Here is a 23,555-nt window from a genome sequence, read left to right on the forward strand (position 1 = left end):
TGAAGTTGTTATACATGGAAAAGGGTTTGTAATCATGTTCAAAACCTGATTAAATATTGAAATAAAAATTCATATAGCTGCGAGCTCCACATAACCTGCCCATGACAAAGTTATTATACGTTATAGTGCCCATCCAATTATCACATCAATTCAAGTCTATATGCGAGTATAAGGAATCATTGTAAGGCGCAAATTAGAAGCTTGTGTCTATGGACTCACTCTCATAGAATAATCTAAGTCCTCAAATTCTTTGTAACTTTGAAACCATCCACATAAAAGTGCTATTTAATTAGTCAAATCTACCCGTCGTGGTGAAAAATCTATTATGTGTGCTGTTTATTTTGGTTTGCAGGTAAGTTGCACGGGAGAAGGGTGTGAAAGTATTGTCTCACATTGTAATCCGTCTTGCACGTGAATTGCACGTGAGAATGAGTGTTGAAGTACTGTCCCACATCGCTTAACCACGGGTTCTAAATTCTTTTAAGTGATAACGTTCCTTCTACTAAAACTAAATCTTTCACTTCATAGTTGCTAGTGGAACTCTTTCCAAAATCTCAAGTAGTTCATCATCGGGTTTGAATTTTTTTCATTTCTATGTTCTTAGTTGAGAAATTCTTTTTGGTTCACCTTCTGCGAGGTCATCACATGTTTTTCCAACATTTCTTCTTCAGTGATAAATGAAGTTATTGTATAGGCTAGAGGGTATGTGGTATTTTCAAAGCTTGATTAAATCTAGCAATAGAAACTCCAACAGCTGCGAAATCCACTGGACCTACCGATGACAAAGCTATAAAACGTTATAGTGTCTATCCAATTATCACACCTCTTAAAGTCTAGATGCAACTATAACAAGTCATTGCACGGCACAGATTGGAAACTTCTATTTGTGAATGCACCCACACTGGATGAGCTAAGTCCACAAATTCATAGTTATTTTGAAACCATCAACGTAAATGCCCTATCTCATTAGTTAAATTCGACATGCAGTGGCCAAAGTTCCATTCTACGTGTCATCCTTTGCACATGAGGGGGTGTTGTGGTATTGCACATGAAAAGGGGTATTGAAATATTGTCCCACCTCGTCTTGCATGTGAATTGCACATGAAAGGAAGGGATATTGAAGTATTGTCCAACATCACTTGGCAATGGGTCTTAGGTGCTCTTTAGAGATAACGTAATTTCTGGTGGAACTAAATCTTTTCTTCATAATTGTTAGTGGAACTCTTTCTAATTTCTTCTCGCATTTCATCATCAGGTGTCAACTCTTTTAATTCTATGTTCTTGATTGAGCAATTAGTAGGGTTTTCATCTTCTACCAGGACCACATGTTTTTCCCATAGTTTCATATTCGGTGAAAAATGAAGTTGTTATACAAATAGAGTGTACGTGGAAATATTCAAAGCTTGATTAAAGATACGAATATAAACTCCTAAAGCTATGAGCTCCACTGGACCTATCCATGAATAAGTTACCATACGTTGTAGTGTCCATCCAGTTATCACATCTCTTGAAGTATAGATACAAGTATAATAAGTCATTGTAATGAGCATAATGGAAACTTATGTCTATGAGCTCGCCCTCAAAGGATGAGCTAAGTTCTTAAATTCATTGTTACTTTGAAATCATCCACATAAAACTATTATTCTACTAGTCAAATTTCACGTGTTGTGGTAAAAATTTCGTTCCACATGCCATTTGTAATGCAGCTTGCATGTGAATTGCACGTGAAAGGGGTGTTGAATTATTATACGTGAGAGACAGTGTTGAAGTATTATCCCACATCGCTTGACAACGGGTTCTAAATACTCTTTAGAGATAACGCACTTTCTGCTGGAATCAAATCTTATGTTTAAAAGTTGCGGGTGGAAACTCTTTTCCATTTCTCAAGCATTTCATCATTAGGTATCAGCTCTTTCATTTCAATGTTCTTAGTTGAGGAATTTTTAGAGTTTTCATCTTCTGCTAGGCCTGCACATGTTTTTTCAATAGTTTCCTCTTCGTTGACAAAGGAATTTATTATACAAGCAAGAGGGTATGGGGTAATGTTCAAAGCTTGATTAAATATGGCAATAGAAACTCCTACCACTACGAGCTCCCTGGACACTGCCTATGACAAAGTTACTATACGTAATAGAGATTCATCCAATTATCACACCTTTTGAAATATAGATGCAAGTATAATGAGTTATTGCAAGCCGCTTATTGGAAACTTATGTCTATGAACTTGCCCACATAGGATGAGCTAAGACCTCTAGTTCACTGTTTCTTTGAAGCCGTCCACGTAAAAGTATGTATCAAAACAAATAAATCTGCAAAACTAGCCATCTATTCACCAAATTTTCTGCATTAGAAAGGCAAGACATGAATCTAGGGAAATCTAGAGACACAAAACCCTAAACATCTTATCATACCAAAAACATTTGCATGCTATCAAACTCTGGTATTCAAAGATGTTGTACTCCGATTGCAAAATCAAGTTAATAGCTCAACTAGTCAGTCAAATGATGCTTGAATAAACATTGGAACTTGGACTTAGAATCAAGTTCTTGAATAGCAGAAACCTAGAGCTCCTATGAGCTTGAACTTTTCATGTTCTAGGCCTTACATGATGACTATGAATATGATCCTACATAACCATGACATTCTATAGAGTACATTCTGCTATTCGACAACTCCCAATAGCAACCTACCTAGACTATAAGTGAAAAAGTGTGTACTTCATCATCATACCTAAACGACCAATGAAGGCGGTATCACTTAAGGAAGTGATAGGGTCAGTAGCTAAAACCAAGACAGATTGAAAAGCGATCCCCAGTATCTTTAGACCAAGTTCATCCATTTTGAACACATGCTTACAACCCATTTGGAAACCCTTGTTAAGCATTAGTTAAGATAGTTGACATATATTTTATCTTATTTATTTGTGACATAAAATTTCATGAACATTATGCACCAAAGACAAATATTAGTAGCCAACTATCGTAATTAATGCTCAACAATGGTTTTTAAATGAATTGCATGTATGTTTTCAAAATGGATGGAACTTGGTCTAAAGAAATTAGGGATTGCTTTTCCAGCTGTCTTGGATTTAGCTGTTGACCCTGTTGCTTCCTTAATTGATACTGCCTTCATTGATGGTTTAGATATGATGATAAAGTCTATGCTTTTTCACATGAAGTCTAGGTACGTTGCTATTGGGAGTTGCCGAAAGATAGAATGAACTCTATAACATGTCATGGTTTTATAAAATCATATTCATAGTGATCATGTGAGGCCTTGAAAATGAAAAGTTCAAGCTCGTAGTGCTCTAGGTTTCTATTGTTCAAGAACTTGATTATGGATCTAAGTCCCAATGTCTATTCAGGCATCATTTGATCGACTAGTTGAGTTGTTAACTCAATTCTGCAATCGGAGCATAACATCTTTGAATAACAAAGTTTAATAGCATACAAATGCCTTTGACTTTATAAAAATTTTTGGGTTTGATGTTTCTAAATTCTTCTAGAGTCATGACTTGTCTTTCTAATGCAAACATTTAATGAATATATGGTTGGTTTTGCATATTTATTTGTTATGATACCTACTTTTATGTGGATGGTTTCAAAGTAACAACAAACTTGAGAACTTAGCTCATCCTATGAGCGCAAATTCACAGACACAAGTTTCCAATATGTGCCTTGCAATGACTCATTATTCTTGCATCTAGATTTCAAGAGGTGTGATAATTGGATGAATTGCTATAACGTATAGTAACTTTATCATGGGCAGGTCCAGTGGAGCTCAAAGCTGTAGGAGTTTCTATTTCCATATTTAATCAAGCTTTAAACATTACTATATACCCTCTAGCTGGTATAACAACTTCATTTGTCATCGAAGAGGAAACTGTTGAAAAAATATGTGTGGACCTAGTAGAAAATGAAAATCCTAAAATTGCTCAACTAAGAACATAGAAATGAAAGAGCTAATGCCTGATGATGAAATACTTGAGAAATGGGAAAGAGATCCCACCAGCAACTATGAAGTATAAGATTTGTTTCGAGTAGAAGGTACGTTATCTCGAGAGACTATTTAGAATCTATTGTCAAGCGATATGGGACAATACTTCAACACTCCTTCTCCCATACAATAATTAAACACCCATTTTCGTATGCAATTCACGCACAAGCTGGATTACAAACAACACGTGGAATGAAATTTTGACCACACCACGTGAAATTTGACTAATAGGATAGCAGTTTTATGTGGATGGTTTGAAAGTAACAACGAATTTGTCAACTTAGCTCATTCTATGAGGGCAAGTTCACAAACACAAATTTTCATTTGCTCCTTAAAATGACTTACCGTACTTGCATCTAGACTCCAAGAAGTGTGATAATTGGATGGACAATATAACATATAGTAACTTTGTCATGGGTAGGTTTAGTGGAGCTCATAGCTGTAGGAGTTTCTATTTTAATTTTAATCAAGCTTTGAACATTACTACATACCCTCTACTTGTGTAACAGCTTTGTTTGCCGTCGAGGAGGAAGCTGTGGGAAAAACATGTGGTGACCTGGTAGAAGAAGAAAACCCTAAGGATTGCTCAACTAATAACACATACATGAAAGAGTTGATTTCTAATGATGAAATGCTTGAGAAATTGGAAAGAATTTCCACCAAAAATGGTGAAATAAAAGATTTAGCTCCACCAGAAGCTATGTTACCTTTGAAGAGTATTTAGGATCCATGGTCAAGCGACGTGGGGCAATACATCAACACGCTCTCTTTTCATGTGCAATTCACATACAAGTTGGATTACAATGTGTGACAATACTTCAACATCCCTTCTCACATGTAATAATTCAACATACACTCATGTGCAATTCACGTGCAATTCATGCGCAAGTTGGATTACGAATGACACGTGGAATTTGAATAATGAGATAGAACTTTTATGTTGATGTTTTAAGTAATAATGAATTCAAGGACTTAGCTCATCCTAATAATGAATTCGAGGACTTAGCTCATCTTGTGAGGGCGAGTTCAAAAACAGAAGTTTCCAATCTGTGCCTTACAATAACTTATTGTAGTTGCATCTAGACTACAAGAGGTGTGATAATTTAATGGACACTACAACATATAACTTTGTCATGAGCAGGTCTAGTGCATTTGCAACTACAGGAGTTTGTATTGCTAGATTTAATCAAGTTTTGAACATTACCACATGTTCTCCGGCCTGTATAACTATTTCATTTGTCTCCAACGAGGAAATTGTTGCAAAAACATGTGTTGACCTTGCAGAAGATGAAATCCTAAGAATCGCTCAACGAAGAACATACAAATGAAACAATTGAAACCTGATGATTAAATGATTGAGATTTTGGAAAGAGGTTCCACTAGTAATGGTGAAATAAAATATTTAGTTCCAGCAAAAGGTATGTCATCTCTTAGGAACATTTGCATCCAATGTCAAGCGATGTGAGACAATATTTCAACACCCCCTTTCATGTGCAAATTGGATTATGGTGTGAGACAATACTTCAATACCCCATTTCATATGGAATTTGACTGATGGCATAGCATTTTTTTGTGAATGGTTTCAAAGTTACGATGACTTAGCCCACCCTATGAGGTCAAGTTCACACACGCAAGTTTCCAATATGTACCTGAGAATGACTCCTTACACTTGTATATAGACTTTAAGAGGTGTGATAATTGGATGGGCACTATAAAATATATTAACTTTGTCAGGGGTAGGTCATGTGGAGCTCGCAGCTGTAGGAGTTTCTATTTCTAAATTTATTCAGGAATATTACTACATATCTGCTGGCCTATATAAGAACTTCATTTGTCGCCAAAGAGGAAACTGTTGGAAAAACGTGTGCCGACTTGGAAAAAGATGAAAACCCTAATAATTGCTCAACTAAAAACATAGAAATGAAAGAGTTGATGCCTAATGATAAAATGCAAGAGAAATTGGAAAGAGGTTCCACCTAAAACTATGAAGTAAAAGCCTTAGTTCCAACAAAAGGTACGTTTTCTATAAAGAGCATTTAGGACCCATTATTAAGCGATGTAGGAAAAATACTTCAACACCCTCTCTCACGTGCAAATCTACGTGCAACCCAAATTACGATGTATGACAACACTTCGACACCCCCTGTCGCATACAATTCTTCAACGCCTCCTGTCATGTGCAATACTTCAATACTCCCTCTAACGTGTAATTCATGTGCACGACAAATTATGAACAACACATGGAATTAAATTTTGACTACGAAACCTGGAATTTGACTAATGTAATGGAATTTTATGTGGATGTTTTCAAAGTAGAAATGAAATTAAGAACTGAACTCATTCTATGAGGGCAAGTTCACAAACACAAGTTTTTAATCCGAGCCTTACAATGACTCATTTTTGGAATAAGGACATGAGAACTGCCGAAAGTTTTTTACGAGGCTTGCTTTAGTGCCAAAATTTTTGCTGACTCACTTAGAGCGCGCATAACAACACTCCTAAAGTAGAATTTATGCTCTATAAGTGCTTCTGGAGTAAAAATCCATTTGTCAACACAACTGGAGCATAAATCTATTTAGTTACGCAAATTCATTTTTCTACTTCTGGAATTTTTTTTTTTTTTTTGCTCCTGAAGGAGTTTAGGAGCTACTTAAAGAAGTAAAATTACTTCTCCCCAAAAGTAGAAAAATCAACTTTAAGAGGCAGTAGTAGAAAAATCAACTTCCGTCCAGAAGTTGATTTTTAGGGCATAAGTGTTGCAATGCACACCCTTTAAGTGCCAAATCGGATAAAAAACTATCATACCTCCGGCGACAAATTCGGGCACAAATATAAAGTGGCTTTTTTAATTAAATTACAGGGATCTAATGAAAAAGAAGAAGAAGAAACTCCACATGCAAAAGTCAAATTATTTTATACTTTACTCCATGAAAATTGCAAGTGACAGCGCAATTCTCTTGTCTTCTTCCTCCTAACGACGCAATCCAGCTTCTCCATCATTTCCCTTGTCACACCTTTGATGCCCAAGCGTTACTTCTTGAGTCTTTCTATCACGTCTTGCTCGACCACAGTACATGGTACAACCGCGAGGTGGGCTATCAATTCATTGCCGAGAAGCCCTCTCTCTTAATTGTCAGGTGAATAGGAATGTAATTGATTTGGTATTTTTGGTGTTTTTCATTAAAATTCGAAATTAAAGATTAACAAAAAGTAATTATCTATGGTAAGACATGATCTAATTTAAAAATTAACTTATCTTAAATTTCAACCTAAATCAAAGTATTATCTTAACTATATATCATACCATAGCATGCATATTCTATCCAAATAAACTAATTTATCATATCAGGAAAGTTTAAATTAGAATCTTATCCCAAACCATCCTATCAGGAAACTTTCAAAATCTAACTCTATCCTAAACTACCAATTTAATGTTTTTGGTATTTTCGAAATTAGGAAAGAATCAAATTAAATTGCAATCTATATATATAGATAAACATTCATGCAAATCAAACCAGCATCAAATCATATCCGCATCAATCGAATCGCATCAGATAATCAGCATCGTGTTTGAAACCACTCAATCCATCTAAATTCTGAGAGAGACAAAATCGACGAATGGTATACACGGCCGCGAATTGTATCTTGGGCATGAGATCAGATTGTCGACCATATGCATGTTGTTAAATTAAGAAAATTTCCAAAGTTGTGTAATCCCTAAACTCGCAATGGATAATGCATAGATCACGACATGTTCAAATTACGCAACAAAATATCATTCAAATCAGATAAGGAAATCACATACTTTCTCGACCATCAAAGATAGTGGCCGGCAGTGAGCCTCGCAGTGTGGCCGGCTTGGTGGTTCTCGACCGAGGAGAGACGAATCGGTAGGGCGTGTTGCGGCTATTGGGCACACGAGATGATGAGTTGGTGCAGGAGTTCATTGACAATATCGATCCTGGATTGCGATGAATGCCAAGAGACTTTCTCAATTCTAAAGACTGCACCCGCCGAGACCTCTTTACACATAATCACACATCGGAATTTTTATCGCTTGCATTCTCCTTGTTTGTGAATGATCCAAAGTGTACTCGTTCATAACTTTCTAGCCGATTCACTCACGAGTCATCACCTGCACGCAAAAAAAAAAAAAAAAAGAAACTTTCTTTGTTCTATTTTAGCAACAACCCTCCAGTGAACACGACGTCCTGAGATCTCTAACGCAGCTATGAGCAATTGGCTCGGTGAAGACTAGCTCACAGAGGGTCTTGGTCTCTGACGGCAAGGTTCGCGGTTCAACAGACAGCCGGAGCTACTGGTCTTAGAACGCGGCTCTGTGATGCTCTCAGCGACGAACAGCAACAGCTCGTCGATGACAGGATTTGGCCTAAGAAAACCTGGAAAATCTGCTGGGAATTAGTTAGGTGCGTCTGAGTTTCGTAAACAAGCCAGAAAAAGATGAGCTAGGGTTGTAGAATTGGCCGTGTATTCTGTTGTGTGGCCTCCTCTTGTTGCGAACGAAGCCCCCCTTTTCTAGGGTTTTCTTAAGCAGATAACTTTCTTATATTGACTTTTGAAATATGCCCTTTCCTTTGACAGTTGGAGACCCCGCCCTTATCTCTTACAATTTAAATATCAGATCAAAATTTTCTTCAAATTTTAATCCATGAGCACATCTCAATTAATCGTTAAGTATAGAACCTTAGGTCTATCCACCTCCGGTCCAATTAAAATGGAATGAATTTATCTATATCTTGAACGCTCATAAAATTATATTCGAATCTATTAATATTTTTGTTTAGGAGCTGAGGTTGGTTCTTGATTTTTCATGCAATACATTTAGTCAAAATTTTAGTGTCAATAAAGATTTAGGACTGAAATGGTACAAATGCAATAGGTTTATGAATTTTTTGTACTATTCCCAAATACAAAAGGTCGCGAACAGTCTAATCTTGTACACGAAGTCTGGAACTTGTTCACAGGTGAAGTTTTGGAAAAAATTCTCTCTCAATACTCATGGAAAACGTGAATGGATGGTCCATGGTACTCGCTCTTGTTCGACGCGAGTTCTCCCACGACCTTATCGCCCACAATGTTAGCGGGTTCAATTAATTAATAGAGATTTTCTATCTAAATGGAGTTGCCACTAACTTATTTGGGGTGGGATAAGAGCCAAGTGAAACATGGGAGGACACTTCACTTCCTATGAATAAGTGATCTAGCGCCGTCAAACTTGGTTACATTAATTATCTAGCTAGCGCTCTTTTGGTGCCTCTTCTCGTTTTATTCTGAAGACCTAAATCATATGGTCTTGTTCATTTTAAGCACCTAAGTACAACCTACTAAATGCTCATGTATGGTTATTTACGAAACGTGTAACAATCCAAATACATGAAAATGTGCATCCATAAAATCAAAGTGCGGAAAAATAAACCTGATATCACATCGAACAAAGTACTTACATGGCCTCATTACTTGAGCCATGGGACATGTACCCCGTTAGTAGCATGTACTTCTCTTATTGAGATCCTAAGTCTAGTTTAACCTAGGGTGCCACTACCACCAAACGTTCGAATTTGAATAAACATCAACGTGTATCCCCATAAACCATCAAATTCACTCTTGAACCAAGTCAAAATCTATCAAATCTGTCATCAACAAGCATCAATCAACATAATTTGAGTAACTAGGTTTCCGTATTTGCCCAATTTTACCACTTATGTTCGCCATTCCTAGACTGCCTTCCCGACCTTCGATTTAGATGATTCACAAATACTTAGAAAGCCTTTTGAATTGATTTCACTTCATTAATTTACGACTTTTACTGATTTTCCCCAAGTTCACGATACTTTCACTTTTTTGTAACTAGTCACTATGATCCGGAAGATGAACCTTCCTAGAGACACGGGGATTATGGGTCCAATTGGAATGACCTAATTAGCTCCTAATGGAACGGATGACCTATCATTAGATAGCTCTTTAGGCCTATTTTATTTCTGTAGTGTATGATTTTGGCCAATTATAACTGTAAAGGCATGAAGTTTTATATTTCCCGCAACATTTCACTCGGCTCCCTGAACCTAGTCTTTTTCGAAAGATGACCAGACTTACGGGGAGGAATTTTCCAGACATAATGGCTAATGAGCTCCAATTGAGGCATAGTACCTACCAATATAAAAGCATTTTAAGTCCTCTTTGATCCATGAGCTCTTGATTTTTCCATATTTTGACCTTAGCTAGATGAAATTTCAAATTCCTACAATATGCCGCTGACTTCTATTAACAACTAACCACAGCATGCATTCAAGACGTTTCAGCAACAAAATATAGAATCATTCAACGAGAAAATAACGTGAAATCAACATATCGGCCTCCCACAAAAGCATGTGGACTAATGTAATCAAGATGAGAACAAGTCGTAGTCAAATTCATAATCCAAAAGCGAAAATTTTAGGAAATTTAAATAATAAACCACGCCTTTATTTTAACAGTTTAACTTTAAAAATAGTTGACAATGATTCCACAAAATCTCACATAATATTAAATTATGAGATCCTCAGTTTAAATTTAAAAGTCTAGCCTACACGTGAGTGGAAGTATTCAAATATTTAAAAAAAAATCTATATAAATTGTTGACAATGTACCACACGTGTACATGGAACCCACCTGAATTTGAATCATTTTTAACTTTAACTCGAGCCATTTGTTTATGGTTTCACTCCACAGCCGCTCTCTCATCAAAAGTCTCCAATATAAAATCTAGAAATTCTTAGTCAAAGTATGAATATACAACATGATTGTGCGTTCTTTCTTCCATTTGGTAGGATACCAACCTAAAAAATGAATAAAACTACATTGACCAAATTGATGCAATAATAAACTCCAATGCCTAAGACTAATTGAACCTTGCATGACCGATTCAATTAAGTATTATGATCTCATTTCTTGCATTGGTGGGCATGATTAACACGCGAGCCTGCACACGGATTCTTGCATGACAAGATCTCTTTTGGCCAAGTCCAAGGAAACATAAAAAGTCTCTCTCTCTCTCTCTCTCTCTCCTATAAATACAGAAGTGAGAAATCCGAAAACTCCACAAAGCTAGCTCGAAAGCACCATCAATTGAAGCAGAATTACTCCTAGTCTCGCTCCAATCCTTGCTAACTCCAAAAGCCAAACATGGCTTTGAGTAGCCTCAGCTTCTTCCGGGCGTTTCTCTTATTGTCACTCGCGACCTCGGCTTTCTCGACGCGGCCCTACAAGGAAGGCCTTGCGCCCAACTTCTACGATTACGTTTGCCCTCAAGCCTTGCCCACCATAAAACGCATCGTCGAGGCAGCGGTGCAACAGGAGCGACGCATGGGCGCTTCCTTACTCCGTTTGCACTTCCACGATTGCTTTGTTAACGTACGACATGTTCACAATGCTCTTAAATTGGTATTGGTTATTCAGCGGCACACACATTTGCTAACTTGATTCCTTTTTTGTTCACGTAATGATCTAGGGTTGCGATGCTTCGATACTTTTGGATCCGAGCCCTACCATTGACAGCGAAAAGCTCGCCGGCCCGAATAACAATTCAGCTAGAGGGTTCGAAGTGATCGATCAGATTAAAGCAGAGGTCGATAAAGCTTGCGGATTCTCACTTGTATCGTGTGCCGACATCTTGGCCATCGCAGCCCGTGACTCCGTTGTTGCGGTAGGTCTAATCTTAAAGCCACGTATGACGCCTTTCATATAAGCAAAATTACAGTGCAGACAAGTAAAAGGGAGTCTGCAGCTAATTGAACACACTATGCGTAGGCTCACATGAACATATACATAACATTGCCAATACCTAAGCAAACCTCAATTTGAATTTCAAATGTTGACTCTCATATTTCAGCTTGGAGGGCCTTCATGGGAAGTACAACTCGGAAGGAGGGACTCGACGACAGCGAGCAGGACAACGGCCAACAACAACATTCCCGCGCCGAACATGGACTTGCCTGCACTGATCAACACATTCCAGAAGCAAGGTCTCGACTCTAGGGACCTAGTCGCCCTGAGCGGTGCGCACACAATCGGGTTCGCACAGTGTCGCATTTTCAGGGACCGCATATACAACGACACCAACATCGTCGCGGATTTCGCCAGGAGCCTCAAGTCCTTGTGCCCGCGTACTGGAGAGGATGGTAACCTCGCCGGTTTGGACCCTTCGCCGGCTCAATTCGACTCCCTGTACTTCCACAATCTGTTGGCGCAAAAGGGGCTTCTTCATTCTGATCAGGCACTTTACGGTGGCGGGTCGACGGATGAGCTGGTGAAAACGTACAGTGATGATGTGGAGGCCTTTTGGGATGATTTTGCGAAGTCAATGGTCAAGTTGGGAAACATAAAGCCGTTGATCGGAAACCAGGGCCAGATTCGCTTGAATTGCCGGAGGGTGAACTGAAGTGGCTGTTCGTTCAAATCGTACATTCTTAATTGTCTATTCATGGTATTGGTTTGCTCTGGTTTATTCAGATGTGTTGTTTAATAATGGAGTTAAGAGACATTCTTGATTTTCTTTGACCAAGCACTGAAGCTTTATGCTCAATGGATGTAAGTATGCCTCAAATATTAGTCAAACGTCTTTCAAGATCTTCTCTTTTTTCCAGCGCTTTCGCAGTGACAAGCGTCCTTTTAGACCAGGAAAGGGGACAAGCAAATGAATATGGATAAAGGAGTTTAACTCTTCCTTATGCTCGAGAATATATCTCGAGTTCCAACTCGTAAAAAGAATCCGATCCAAGTAGAAATTCTTTGTCGAAAAAAGACTTATGGTCTAAGGTCTGAACGAGTAACAAGTTATTGAAAAAGATTTCTTGTAGGAGTTGGATAGGTTATCTAGTTTGAGTCTACAAGCCACATAAGAACATGTAAAAATGGAATTCTTTCAAGTTATTACACACTAAAGCAAACAAGAGCAATGTGTCTAGATGAACATACATTGTGTTAAAAACATTCCCACATCGAAAAATTGGCGTGGTGTAAAGTAATTAATACATTTTTTTTTTTGGGGTAAGGTAAGTAATTAATACATTTTTTTTTTGGGTAAAGGTAATTAATACATTTTTGTTGTCTCATAACTCATTTATTTATATTTTTTAGCAAAGGTGGATCCAAATTGATATGTTGACTAGCTTAGACTTGGCTCCCTCTTGGTGGTCTTCCCAATGGTATTAGTGACAAGGATTAATTGGCGATCCACTCTCAAAGTGTATCGGTGTTTGCTAAAAGTATCTAAGGGAAACAATCTTTGGCAAGTTTCATGGTTGAAGAAACCTGGAATGAAATTGGGTCGTTGTGGTGTAGTAAAGAGGTCTTCATGGAAGCCTTTATGGTTTGATTTGGAGAAAGAGATCATGGATGAAAAGTGAGCATTGGAGATTTGCAAGTTGTGCTAGAAAAAATCTTACATCGGAGAATAGATATGGTGTAGAGTGGTTATATTTTAGTTGGCTTGTAACTTATCGGATTAAAGTTTTTCAGGTAAAGGTGGCCCAATTGCATATGTTGACGAGTTTAGACTTGAGTTTCCTCGTGCTGATCTCCCACATATATGTATTAAACTTCTATTGCCCCATCCCAATAAATAATATCAGAGCCGATGGTTGATTAGTAGCTCACCTCCAATGTGTATATAAGAGAAATTTCTTGAAATGCAAGTGTGAGATATATTAGAAAAAGTCTTGCATGAGATAATCGATGTAGTACAAAATAGGTGATATATCATAGTTGGTCTATAACTCAATAATTTAAGTTTTTGAGCAATGGCGACAAGCTCGAACTTGGATTTTCTCTTTGTAATTTTTAAGTGAATTTTTTCTACGAGAAATTTAAAATAGCACTTTTTGCTTTGGGTGTGATATAGGGCTAGAAACACTTGATTGGTTGAGCAATCGTAAACTTTATATTCTTCGGATTCATTGTGGATTTTCAATGGCTTGACTCTCCCCGTTAAGTAGGTATCATTACTCCAGTCAAATCGCATAAATTTTTAGTGTTCTTATTGTCCCGTCATTGATTTCTTGTAAATTTTACATCATGCATTAGACTTGAATTGCAAGTCATAATATTTCACAACCAAGGTTAGACTTTCTACAATGACTAAATATTTTTCCTTTTCTAATCACTATCTAAATAGATTGTGTTTGCAATATGCCAATTGACAGTGCAAGTGCCTATCAAATCGATAAGTAGATAAAAGATCATATATTTCGAGACAATCTTGAATTTTGTGCTTAACTATTTAAAGTACATCGAAGCCCTCGAACTTTTTTTTTCGCATTTTGATAATCGCTCGATTTCTTGGATTTATGTCATATCATGCCTCACCTTGAAGAGCCATACTTGCAAGCTCGGGCGTGATGAGCTCAACCGCACCTTCACCTTTAGACAGAGCAGGCCAGCATAACAGTTTTTGTGAGTCACCAAATTCTTAAAAGAGATTATTATTAATTTTTTGTGGCAAAAAACAAACCGTTAGCATAACAGTCACCCAGAAATTGTTATATAATCAAGGATTAATGCCATGAAAAATCCTAAAGTGGTACACCTATGACAAATTTACCAAAAACTATTTTTTTTATCACAAAAAACCTCAAAACTTGTACACCTCTGACAAATTTACTCCAAACTATTTTTTTGACCACCAAAAATCCTAAACTTGTATATTTGTGACAAATTTACCCCAAACTAATTATTAAAAGAGATTATTATTAATTTTTTGTGGCAAAAAACAAACCGTTAGCATAACAGTCACCCAGAAATTGTTATATAATCAAGGATTAATGCCATGAAAAATCCTAAAGTGGTACACCTATGACAAATTTACCAAAAACTATTTTTTTTATCACAAAAAACCTCAAAACTTGTACACCTCTGACAAATTTACTCCAAACTATTTTTTTGACTACCAAAAATCCTAAACTTGTATATTTGTGACAAATTTACCCCAAACTAATTCTATTGACCACGAAATACCCAAAACTGGTACACTTATAATAAATTTACTCTCTGTTAAATTGAATTAATATCACGAAAAATCTCAAATTGATAAACCCGTGACAAACAGAGGGTTAAAACCTCAAATTGGTAAACTTGTCAACTGTCAAGTGTCATTAAACTAAGCAATTTGACAGTCAAGTTTAACGAAAACTAACACATGGTAAATTTGTCACATGTGTACCAATTTGGGATAAATTTATCACAAGTGTATTAGTTTGGGATTTTTGTAGTAAAAAAAATAACTTTGGGGTAAATTTGTCACATATGTACTAGTTTGAGATTTTTCATGGTATTAAACCCTATAATCAATTCCCAAACTTTAATGATGCTTCTAACTAGGTTGTCCAATTTTTTCACAAAAAAAAAAATGCATAAACGGTCCTCATATTTTAGGACATACATAGTTTAACTTGGAACTAAATTAAGTAAATTACCCTATTTTCCTCAGTGCTTATGAGATTGCGATTTTCACGGAAAACAACGTCGATTTAATAGGAACAAAATCAACTTTCGAAACCACCCGTGTGTACATGAAACCAATCTGAATTTACTGTGTTCTTAATTTCATCTCGAGCAATTTCTTCATGGTTTGGCTTCACAACCACTCTCCCATGAAAAGTCTGCAACATAAAATCTGGAAACTCTTGTTCCCACTTTAAACCCAACGTAAATGTGCATTGTTTCTTCCAGGCTTAAGTACACCATAAGTGCCATAAGTTGTGTACGGCGCTCACTTTAGTGTCAAAACTTTCAAATCGATCACTTTAGTGCTAAGTTTTTGTAACTTCGATCACTTAAGTGTCAACTTCTTTTAAAAACGATCACTTTAGTGCCAGAGCTAACATGGCTTGCCGAAAATTCGACACGTGCTATTTTTTATTAATATTTGAGATGACGTGGCTCGGTAAATTTGACACTAAAGTGATCGTTTTTTAAAAACATTGGCACTTAAATGATCGTTTTTAAAAAAAGTTGACACTTAAGTGATCGTTTTGAAAGTTTTGGCAATCAAGTGATCGAAGTTACAAAAACTTAGCACCAAAGTGATCGATTTGAAAGTTTTGGCACTAAAGTGAGCGCCGTACACAACTTATGGCACTTGGGGTGTACTTAAGCCGTTTCTTCCATTTGGTACGACAAGAAACTAACAGATGAATATATTTCCACTGACCAAATTGATGCGATGAAAAAACTACAATGCCTACGACTAATTGGACCTCACATGACTGATTCAATTTTTTTCCAAGTTGAAGAAATTAAGTATATGAACTCAGTTTCTTGCAATTGTGGGTATAATTAGGTCATGAGCTTGCACACGCATTCTTGTATGACGAGATCTCTTCGGGCCAAGTCCAAGGAAACATAAACTCCCTCTCTCTCTATCTGTCTCTCTCTCTCAACCCAACTTCCTTACTCCGTTTGCACTTCCACGATTGCTTCGTTAACGTATAACATGTTCACGACGCTCTTAAATTGGTGTTGGTTATTTAGCGGCACACACATTTGCTAACTTGATTTTTTTTTTTTCGTTCACGTAATGATGTAGGGTTGCGCTGCTTCGATACTTTTGGATCCGACCCCTACCATTGACAGCGCACAGCTCGCCGACCCGAATAACAATTCAGCTAGAGGGTTCGAAGTGATCGATCAGATTAAAGCAGAGGTCGACAAAGCTTGCGGATACTCACTTGTATCGTGTGCCAACATCTTGGCCGTCGCAGCCCGTGACTCCGTTGTTGCGGTACGTCTATTCTTAAAGCCACATATGACGCCTTTCATATAAGCAAAATTACAGTGCAGACAAGTAAAAGAGAGTCTGCAGCTAGTAGAACAACACACTATGCTTAGGCTCACACGAACATATACATAACATTGCCAATATCTAAGCAAAGCTCAATTTGAATTTCAAGGGTTGACTCTTGTATTTCAGCTTGGAGGACCTTCATGGGAAGTACAACTTGGAAGGAGGGACTCGACCATGGCGAGCAGAACGGCAGCCAACAACGACATTCCCGCGCCAAACATGGACTTGCCTGCATTGATCAACACATTCCAGAAGCAAGGTCTCGACTCTAGGGACCTGGTTGCCCTGAGCGGTGCGCACACAATTGGGTTCGCACAGCGTCGTATTTTCACGGACCGCATATACAACAACACCAACATCATAGTGGACTTCGCTGGGAGCCTCCAGTCCTTGTGCCCGCGTACTGGAGAGGACAGTAACCTTGCTGGTTTGGACCCTTCGCCGGCACAATTCGACGCGTTGTACTTCCATAATTTGTTGGCGCAAAAGGTGCTTCTTCACTCCGATCAGGCACTTTACAGCGGCGGGTCAACGACTGAGCTGGTGAAAGCTTACAGTGATGATGTGGAGGCCTTTTGGAACAATTTTGCGAAGTCAATGGTCAAGATGGGAAACATAAAGCCGTTGATCGGAAGCAAGGGCCAGATTCGCTTGAATTGCGGAAGGGTGAACTGAAGTGGCCGTTCGTTCGAATCGTACATTCTTAATTGTCTATTCATGGTACCGGTTTGCTCTGGTTTATTTGGATGTGTTGTTTAATAATGGAGTTAAGAGACATTCTTGATTTTCTTTGACCAAGTACTGAAGCTTTATGCTCAATGGATGTAAGTATGCCTCAAATATTAGTCAAACATCTTTCAAGATCTTCTCTTTTTTCCAGCGCTTTCGCAGTGACAAGCGTCCTTTTAGACCAGGGAAGGGGACAAGCAAATGAATATGGATAAAGGAGTTTAACTCTTCCTTATGCTCGAGAATATCTAGAGTTCGAACTCGTAAAAAGAATCTGATCCAAGTAGAGATTCTATATCGAAATAAGACTAATGGCTTAGGTCTGAACGAGTAAGAAGTTATTGAAAACTATTTCTCGTAGGAGTTGGATAGGTTATCTAGTTTGAGGATTAAAGTGCCAAAACTTGTGTACGGCGCTTACTCAAGTGTCAAAGCTTTCAAAACGATCACTTAAGTGCTAACTTTTTTTTAAAAATGATCGCTTCAGTACCAACTCTGATTTGAGCTAACGTGGCTCTTTGGAAATCCAACGTGGCCTATTTTTTATTGATATTTGAGCTGACGTGGCTTATCGGAGTTGGCATTGAAGTAAGTGTTAAAAAAAGTTGGCACTTAAGTGATCGTTTTGAAAATTTTAGCACTGAAATGATCGTTTTTCAAAAAAATTTGCACTTAAGTGATTGTTTTGAATGTTTTGGCATTAAAGTGAGCGCCGTACACAAGTTTTGACATTTGTGGTGTACTTAAGCCCTAGTTTGAGTCTACAAGCTACATAAGAACATGTAAAAATGGATTCTTTCAAGTTATTTCACACTAAAGCAAACATGAGCAATGTGTTGAGATGCATGTATGTTGTGTTAAAAACATTTCCACATCGAAAAATTGGTGTGGTATAAAGTAATTAATATATTTTTGTTGGCTCATAACTCATTAATTTAAGTTTTTGAGTAAATGTGGACCTAAATTGATATGTTGATAGGCTTAGACTTCACTCCCTCTTGGTGGTCTCTCCAATGGTATTAGTGGCAAGGATTAATTGGTAGTCCTCTCTCAATATGTATCGGTATTTGCTAAATATCTCAAGGAGGCAATCTCGTGACCAACACGATTTTGCAAATTTCTTGCTTCAATCTTACTGATCTCCCATATATAGGTATTAGATTTTTCCCTTCTAGTATATAATAAGAAACAATGGTTGATTGGTGGCTCACTCACAATGTGTATCTAAGAGGAAAATTCTTGAAATGCAAGTGTGAGATATATTAGAAAAAGTCCTACATGACATAATCTGTGTAGTACAAAATAGGTGGTATATCATAGTTGGTCCATAACTCATTAATTTAAGTTTTTAAGCAATGGTGACAAGCTCAAACTTGGATTTCTTCTTTGTAAATTTTTGAGTGAATTTTTTCTATGAGAAATTTAAAATAGCACTTTTTGCTTTGGGTGTGATATAGGGCTGGAAACACGTGATTGGTAGAGCAATCGTAAACTCTATATTCTTCGGATTCATTGTGGATTTTTAGTGGCTTGACTCTCCTCGTTGAGTAGGTATCAGTACTCCAGCCAAATCACATAAATTTTTAGTGTTCTTATTGTCCCGTCATTGATTTCTCGTAAATTTTACGTCATGCATTAGGCTTGAATTGCAAGCCATAATATTTCACAACCAGGGTTAGAGTTTCTACAATAGATTAATTCTAATCACTATCTAGAAAGATTGTGTATGCAATATGCACCCTATCAAATCGATAAGTGAGATTTAAAGATAAAAGATCATATATTCCGAGAAAATCTTGAATTTTGTGCTTAACTATTTAAAGTATATCAAACCCTCGAACTTTTTTTTTCGATTTTGATAATTGTTCGATTTCTTGGATTTATGTCATCTCATGCCTCACCTCAAAGAGCCATACTTGCATGCTCAGGTGTCATGAGTTCAACCGCATATTCACCTTAGTAGATTAACATAACAGTTTTTGAATGACCATGAGAATAACACGTTGTGAGCTACAAATTCTTAAAAGAGATTGTTATTTATTTTTTGTGGCAAAAAACAGACTATTAGCATGACAGTGATCCAAAAATTGTTAGAGAATCAATTCCCAAACTCTAATGAGCCTCGTAACTAGGTTGTCCAGTTTTTTCACGAGAAAAATTCATAAACGGCCCTCATATTTCAGGACATGTATAGTTTAATTTGGAATTAAATTAAGTAAATTACCTTATTTTCCTCAGTGTTTACAAGATTGCGATTTTCACGGAAGACAACATCAATTTAGTACGAACAAAACCAACTTTCGTAGAACTAAGCTTAATAACATCAACGCGATTGCTTCCTGTCGAGCCATTTTCTTCATGGTTTGGTTTCACAAACAACCACTCTCCCATGAAAAGTCTGCAACATGGAAATCTAGAAACTCTTATTCACACTATAAAACCCAACATGATTGTGCATTCTTTCTTCCCTTTGGTACGACACGAAGCTAACAAATGATTATAATTACATTGACCAAATTGATACAATAAAAAAAACTACAGTGGCTAAGACAAATTAGACCTTACATGACCGATTCAAATTTTTCCCAAAGTTTGAAAAAAATTAAGTATATGAGCTCATGATTTTGAACACGCATTCTTGTATGACAAGATCTCTTCGGGCCAAGTCCAAGGAAACATAAACTCTCGCTCTCTCTCTCTCAACCCAACTCCTATAAATACAGAAGTGGGAAAACCGAAAACTCCACAAAGCAAGCTCGAAAGCACCATCAATCGAAGCAGAATTACTCCTAGTCTCGCCCCAATCCTTGCTAACTCCGGAAGCCAAACATGGCTTTGAGTAACCCCAGCTTCTTCCAGGCGCTTCTCTTCTTGTCTCTCGCGACCTCGGCTTTCTCGACGCAGCCCTACCGGGATGGCCTCACGCCGAACTTCTACGACTACGTTTGCCCTAGAGCCTTGCCTGCCATAAAACGCGTGGTCGAGGCAGCGGTGCAACAGGAGCGGCGCATGGGCGCTTCCTTACTCCGTTTGCACTTCCACGATTGCTTCGTTAACGTACGACATGTTCACGATGCTCTTAAATTGGTATTGGTTATTTGCGCACACATTTGCTAACTTGATTCGTTTTTTGTTCACGTAATGATGTAGGGTTGCGACGCTTCAATACTTTTGGATCCGACCCCTACCATTGACAGCGAAAAGCTCGCCGGCCCGAATAACAATTCAGCTAGAGGGTTCGAAGTGATCGATCAGATTAAAGCAGAGGTCGACAAAGCTTGCGGATACTCACTTGTATCGTGTGCCGACATCTTGGCCATCGCAGCCCGTGACTCCGTTGTTGCGGTAGGTCTAATCTTAAAGCCACATATGATGCCTTTCAAATAAGCAAAATTACAGTGCAGACAAGTAAAAGGGAGTCTGCAGCTAATTGAACGCACTATGCGTAGGCTCACATGAACATATACATAACATTGCCAATACCTAAGCAAACCTCAATTTGAATTTCAAATGTTGACTCTCATATTTCAGCTTGGAGGGCCTTCATGGGAAGTACAACTCGGAAGGAGGGACTCGACCACGGCGAGCAAGACAGCGGCCAACAACGACATTCCAGCTCCGAACATGGACTTGCCTGCACTCATCAACACATTCCAGAAGCAAGGTCTCAACTCTAGGGACCTGGTCGCCCTGAGCGGTGCGCACACAATCGGGTTCGCACAGTGTCGCATTTTCAGGGACCGCATATACAAGGACACCAACATCGTCGCGGATTTTGCCAGGAGCCTCCAGTCATTGTGCCCGCGTACTGGGGAAGACAGTAACCTCGCCGCTTTGGACCCTTCGCCGGCTCAATTCGACTCCCTGTACTTCCATAATCTGTTGGCGCAAAAGGGGCTTCTTCATTCTGATCAAGCACTTTACGGTGGCGGGTCGACGGATGAGATGGTGAAAACGTACAGTGATGATGTGGAGGCCTTTTGGGATGATTTTGCGAAGTCAATGGTCAAGTTGGGAAACTTAAAGCCGTTGACCGGAAACCAGGGCCAGATTCGCTTGAATTGCCGGAGGGTGAACTGAACTGGAGTTGACCACGTTGCGTTGGCAAAGGAATCTTAAATAGCTAAAAATATAGCTCGTATGTTATTATTTAAATTTCCCGAGCGGACCGAGCGGTTCTTTTCGATGTATTGTTTAATAATCGTGTCAAGAAACATTCTTGATTGTTATCTGACCAATAAATGAAGTTTTAAGCTCAATAGTTGTAAGTATGCCTAAAGCGATCGAGCGTACTAGCAAGACATATGGTTTTCCTTTTCTTTTTTGAAGCGTTTGAAGGACTCTTGCTCATAAAATTCTAGATTATTAATGTTCATAGGTCATCAGACAAATGTTAACGAAGTAGACAACAATAGTTATGTACGAAACAACAATATTTGCTATTATATACCGTGAAAGGCAAGTGCATGAACCCTTCGAGTTTTGTTGAAATGTTCTCTTTTTTTGCTTAGCTTAGAAAGAGTATGGGTAAGAAGCAATGGACTCCAAAAAGGTGAGGCCACGATTAGCCATATCCATATGTCCGCCAATACCCTCACTTTGGAAGATTTTTAAGAGAAAATCCAAATAATCACCTGTCAACATATCCAATTAGGCTCATATCCAATCAAAATTTTAAACCAATGAGTTTTAGCCAATTAGGATATATTAATAGCTTCACATTACACATTTTTGACGTGAGATTTCTTTCGCCTAACACTTTCACACGTGTAACTCAACAAATCTTTGGCTCACGTATCGACTTGCTACTTTAGGACCTGTCCCCCTTAATCCAGATATCCATCCGCACCAGCAATATCTCAATTCGAATATCCACCTTGGCCAGAAGAACAATGCCGGCTCTTCATAATCTAATTCAACCATCTTGGCCCAGCTAAGTTTCACACGAAGTTAGGGCACACCGTTTGCCGGCCCAATTGGAGAGTTACATCCGATATTTTTTCCTTAAGATATTCGCACAGTTGCCAATCCACCCATGTTGGGCCCGGCCCATCCAATCATATGACTCTAATACCATTAGTTGCAGTTCAAATCCGAGCTGACAAAATATTCAATTGAACTCACCTTCACTTAAAAGCCTATTAGATGACTTATAGGCAAACTATGATATACCAATCGCTTGCCATCACATCTCATTTCCTATATGATACATTTTCTCGTAACGGTCTCGGATGTGTACGTAAACAGTATATAATGAGAAGCATTATAATATATCGAGAAAAATAGATTAAGACGTGACAAATAGATTATATGGAGTATGACTGTCACACACATGAATTTATTACCACAGAAGCGTGAAGACTTAACCCTCATTTAAAAAAAAAAAAAATTGGCCAAAAACTGAATCCTCATTGACCAGGCGCAATCTGTTAGAGTAGATTAGGTGAGCTATTGGTCAAGACTTCCGAAAGCATGCGTTAATCTTTGGACTCGTCACCGCAAATTGAACCAATCACGGTTTAGAAACCATGCAACTCCACAGTAATTAAGATTTATTTAGTACACAAATCTCATTAGCGGATTTAGGGGTTTAGCCGCCTGAAACATTGAATTAGCTGACGAACCTATAAAATACTACACATATAGATTAACTTTGCAAATTAAGATTGCATGCAATGAACCTATAAAACATGTTTGTAAAAAGAGATATTGTTGAAATAACATTATAGAGTAGATGTATGAAACAGCATAAATAATCAATGAACGTGGAATTCAAAAAAAAAAATGGATGTTTAATTCGTCATCTTTGCCACCGTGTATAAGATCTCGAGAGATGTCCTCGTCTTATTTGATCGTCTATTCTTTTCGATGACCAAAAGAATTGACGATCACCATCCTGAAAAATTTATATAATTAACAAACATTTTGGTAGAAAGAGTTTTGCAACTTTCAAGATAACTGGAATTTTTCTTTAGTTTTAATACTACAAAAG

The 23,555-nt window shown here is 37.9% G+C and overlaps 3 protein-coding genes and 1 long non-coding RNA gene across 4 annotated transcripts; all 4 read left to right on the forward strand.

The window, feature by feature from the left end:
* The first annotated feature begins 1,701 nt into the window (after positions 1 to 1,701).
* On the forward strand, positions 1,702 to 8,292 carry LOC125312625. Its single transcript, XR_007196683.1, has 3 exons — positions 1,702 to 1,713; positions 2,711 to 2,713; positions 7,790 to 8,292. It is a non-coding gene; the product is annotated as an uncharacterized LOC125312625 (long non-coding RNA).
* A 2,820-nt stretch (positions 8,293 to 11,112) lies between these two features.
* Positions 11,113 to 12,603, forward strand: LOC115749246 (peroxidase P7-like). Its single transcript, XM_030685982.2, has 3 exons — positions 11,113 to 11,406; positions 11,504 to 11,698; positions 11,885 to 12,603. Exons 1-3 carry the CDS (start codon positions 11,179 to 11,181, stop codon positions 12,431 to 12,433), a joined length of 972 nt encoding a protein of 323 aa, XP_030541842.1. The 5' UTR covers positions 11,113 to 11,178; the 3' UTR covers positions 12,434 to 12,603.
* Positions 12,604 to 14,390: 1,787 nt separating this feature from the next.
* Positions 14,391 to 17,509, forward strand: LOC115749264 (peroxidase P7-like). Its single transcript, XM_030686001.1, has 4 exons — positions 14,391 to 14,445; positions 16,331 to 16,476; positions 16,577 to 16,771; positions 16,961 to 17,509. The coding sequence occupies exons 1-4, from the start codon at positions 14,391 to 14,393 to the stop codon at positions 17,507 to 17,509; spliced, it is 945 nt and encodes a 314-aa protein (XP_030541861.1).
* A 2,883-nt stretch (positions 17,510 to 20,392) lies between these two features.
* On the forward strand, positions 20,393 to 21,643 carry LOC115749247 (peroxidase P7-like). Its single transcript, XM_030685983.1, has 3 exons — positions 20,393 to 20,620; positions 20,714 to 20,908; positions 21,095 to 21,643. The coding sequence occupies exons 1-3, from the start codon at positions 20,393 to 20,395 to the stop codon at positions 21,641 to 21,643; spliced, it is 972 nt and encodes a 323-aa protein (XP_030541843.1).
* The last annotated feature ends 1,912 nt before the right edge of the window (positions 21,644 to 23,555 follow it).

This window comes from Rhodamnia argentea, chromosome 10, assembly GCF_020921035.1.
Source record: "Rhodamnia argentea isolate NSW1041297 chromosome 10, ASM2092103v1, whole genome shotgun sequence".
Lineage (NCBI taxonomy): Eukaryota > Viridiplantae > Streptophyta > Magnoliopsida > Myrtales > Myrtaceae > Rhodamnia > Rhodamnia argentea.

Excerpts from the sequence above, each read along its gene's own strand:
- LOC115749246 (XM_030685982.2), top strand. The coding sequence starts at position 11,179 with ATGGCTTTGAGTAGCCTCAGCTTCTTCCGGGCGTTTCTCTTATTGTCA. Across the intron at positions 11,407-11,503 it reads TCCACGATTGCTTTGTTAAC|GGTTGCGATGCTTCGATACT; the intron begins GTACGACATGTT and ends GTAATGATCTAG. Across the intron at positions 11,699-11,884 it reads CCCGTGACTCCGTTGTTGCG|CTTGGAGGGCCTTCATGGGA; the intron begins GTAGGTCTAATC and ends CTCATATTTCAG.
- LOC115749264 (XM_030686001.1), top strand. The coding sequence starts at position 14,391 with ATGAGCTCAACCGCACCTTCACCTTTAGACAGAGCAGGCCAGCATAAC. Across the intron at positions 14,446-16,330 it reads AGGCCAGCATAACAGTTTTT|GTCATGAGCTTGCACACGCA; the intron begins GTGAGTCACCAA and ends GGGTATAATTAG. Across the intron at positions 16,477-16,576 it reads TCCACGATTGCTTCGTTAAC|GGTTGCGCTGCTTCGATACT; the intron begins GTATAACATGTT and ends GTAATGATGTAG.
- LOC115749247 (XM_030685983.1), top strand. The coding sequence starts at position 20,393 with ATGGCTTTGAGTAACCCCAGCTTCTTCCAGGCGCTTCTCTTCTTGTCT. Across the intron at positions 20,621-20,713 it reads TCCACGATTGCTTCGTTAAC|GGTTGCGACGCTTCAATACT; the intron begins GTACGACATGTT and ends GTAATGATGTAG. Across the intron at positions 20,909-21,094 it reads CCCGTGACTCCGTTGTTGCG|CTTGGAGGGCCTTCATGGGA; the intron begins GTAGGTCTAATC and ends CTCATATTTCAG.